Source organism: Armigeres subalbatus, chromosome 2 (genome assembly GCF_024139115.2).
Source record: "Armigeres subalbatus isolate Guangzhou_Male chromosome 2, GZ_Asu_2, whole genome shotgun sequence".
NCBI lineage: Eukaryota > Metazoa > Arthropoda > Insecta > Diptera > Culicidae > Armigeres > Armigeres subalbatus.
Genome location: NC_085140.1, coordinates 154,477,858 through 154,479,462, shown reverse-complemented (window position 1 = coordinate 154,479,462; position 1,605 = coordinate 154,477,858). Strand labels below are relative to the sequence as shown.

The 1,605-nt window shown below is 34.6% G+C and overlaps 1 protein-coding gene across 1 annotated transcript; it reads right to left on the bottom strand.

Moving 5' to 3' along the window:
* Window positions 1–333: 333 nt before the first annotated feature.
* On the bottom strand, window positions 334–1,375 carry LOC134215325 (uncharacterized). Its single transcript, XM_062694541.1, has 2 exons — window positions 1,253–1,375; window positions 334–1,191 (listed from the first exon to the last, which is right to left on the bottom strand). Exons 1-2 carry the CDS (start codon window positions 1,265–1,267, stop codon window positions 874–876), a joined length of 333 nt encoding a protein of 110 aa, XP_062550525.1. The 5' UTR covers window positions 1,268–1,375; the 3' UTR covers window positions 334–873.
* Window positions 1,376–1,605: the final 230 nt, after the last annotated feature.

The following is a 1,605-nucleotide window of genomic DNA, read 5'->3' as shown; positions in this document are numbered from 1 at the left end:
AATCAATAAACTATTGATTTATAATCAGAACTTTTTTTTTCGTTTACCACTCATTTTGGCTATGCCAAATAACTTTTGTTCTAGCATTTTTCTCAAAGATGATTCCTTCCTATTGAAATCTTTGAAAATAGTCGTGAGCGGGAAATGGTTAAGAATAAATGAGATAAAGGTGATTCTCGCCAAGAATGAGTGAATAAGTAAGAATAAAGCATTTCCCTTTTACCAAAAATAGCCTGCTTTTGTCTCATCAAGCGTGCACGCCATTCTCCGGGAAAAAAATCACAACAAAATAATAAGCTGCTTCTTTCAGATGAAGATACTACGAAATAAATATCAGCTTCAAAATTATGTTTAACATAAAAACACCTATTTTAATGAACTCCTTTCGCATATGTTTATCTAATCGTCTGACCCAACGTCTGTCCACTATTTTTAGATCCAAGATGGGTGGGGCAAAACACACCATCGATAGCATAAAAAAAGAAGATTTTGTTTGTTTTTCGTTTTCAATTTTCCAAGAAGCAAAACTGCTCTTCATTTGTTTGTGATTTGTGGTTTAACTATAGGTATAAAAAATAACATTCGAGATCTGCTGTATCAAATAAATTTTGATTTAATTATTATGCAATACTATTATGTATTCCTCAGTGAAAACAGTGAACAAGCAATCAGTGTACTATGAACATTGTATTTTGTAATTTTAAATATTGCAGTTGCACAATTTGGAATGTTATACTAACTTCTCTATTTTTGATTTTTCTTAACATTATTTTTCATCATTGTAGATTTCGACCAACAATTTGACTTTTAACTAATATCACTACTATCACCCATAAATAATTGAAAAAATGTTAGAACATTCAAATAATTTCATCATAGCCACCAATAGTAGTAATTGTAGTAGTAGTATGGATTCCAACGGTACCGGGGCGGATAGTAATATACTCCGGGGTAGTAGTAAGTGTATGCGGCAGATCTGTCACTTCTCATCAAGGCATCTTTCTTCACTAATCTGGCGTCTTGGGCCAGAATTGGCGCACTTTTTGGTTGAATGTCAATCTCGGCAGGAGTGTTGAATATCTTTGGTATTTCTTCCAGTACTTCTCTATCTGGCTGAATTTCCTCTGGCGGCAGTTGCTGGGGATAGCACAACACGACCGAAAGCGAAACGATCACCAGAAGAGTGGTTTTCTGTGTCACCAACATTTTATTAGTTAATGATAGAATTGTAAAATTCTAAACAGAGTCTTACCGCCACGAATAACATGTTGACTTCCGCGGGAGTGGGCAATCTACTCTAGAACGGGTGATTAACGGGAATGACGAGACAATGTCTAGTTGCACTAGCTTATAACCGAGGGAGCAACCATTGTTCGGTACTTTCAATCAGTTTGATTGTAATTATCCATTGAAAAATCGATTTGAATGGAACGCGTTTCATGAATGAATATTCGCATTTTCCAGAAGATTCAGTACTTCGGTTCTTATAATTTGGATTTAAGTAATAACAAATAATCATGTTTCGAACAGTCATCTTATATTTCAAAACTCGAAGAAGACAAAAAACTGGTGCCATGACATTGCATTATTTAAGAAGCGTGTAGA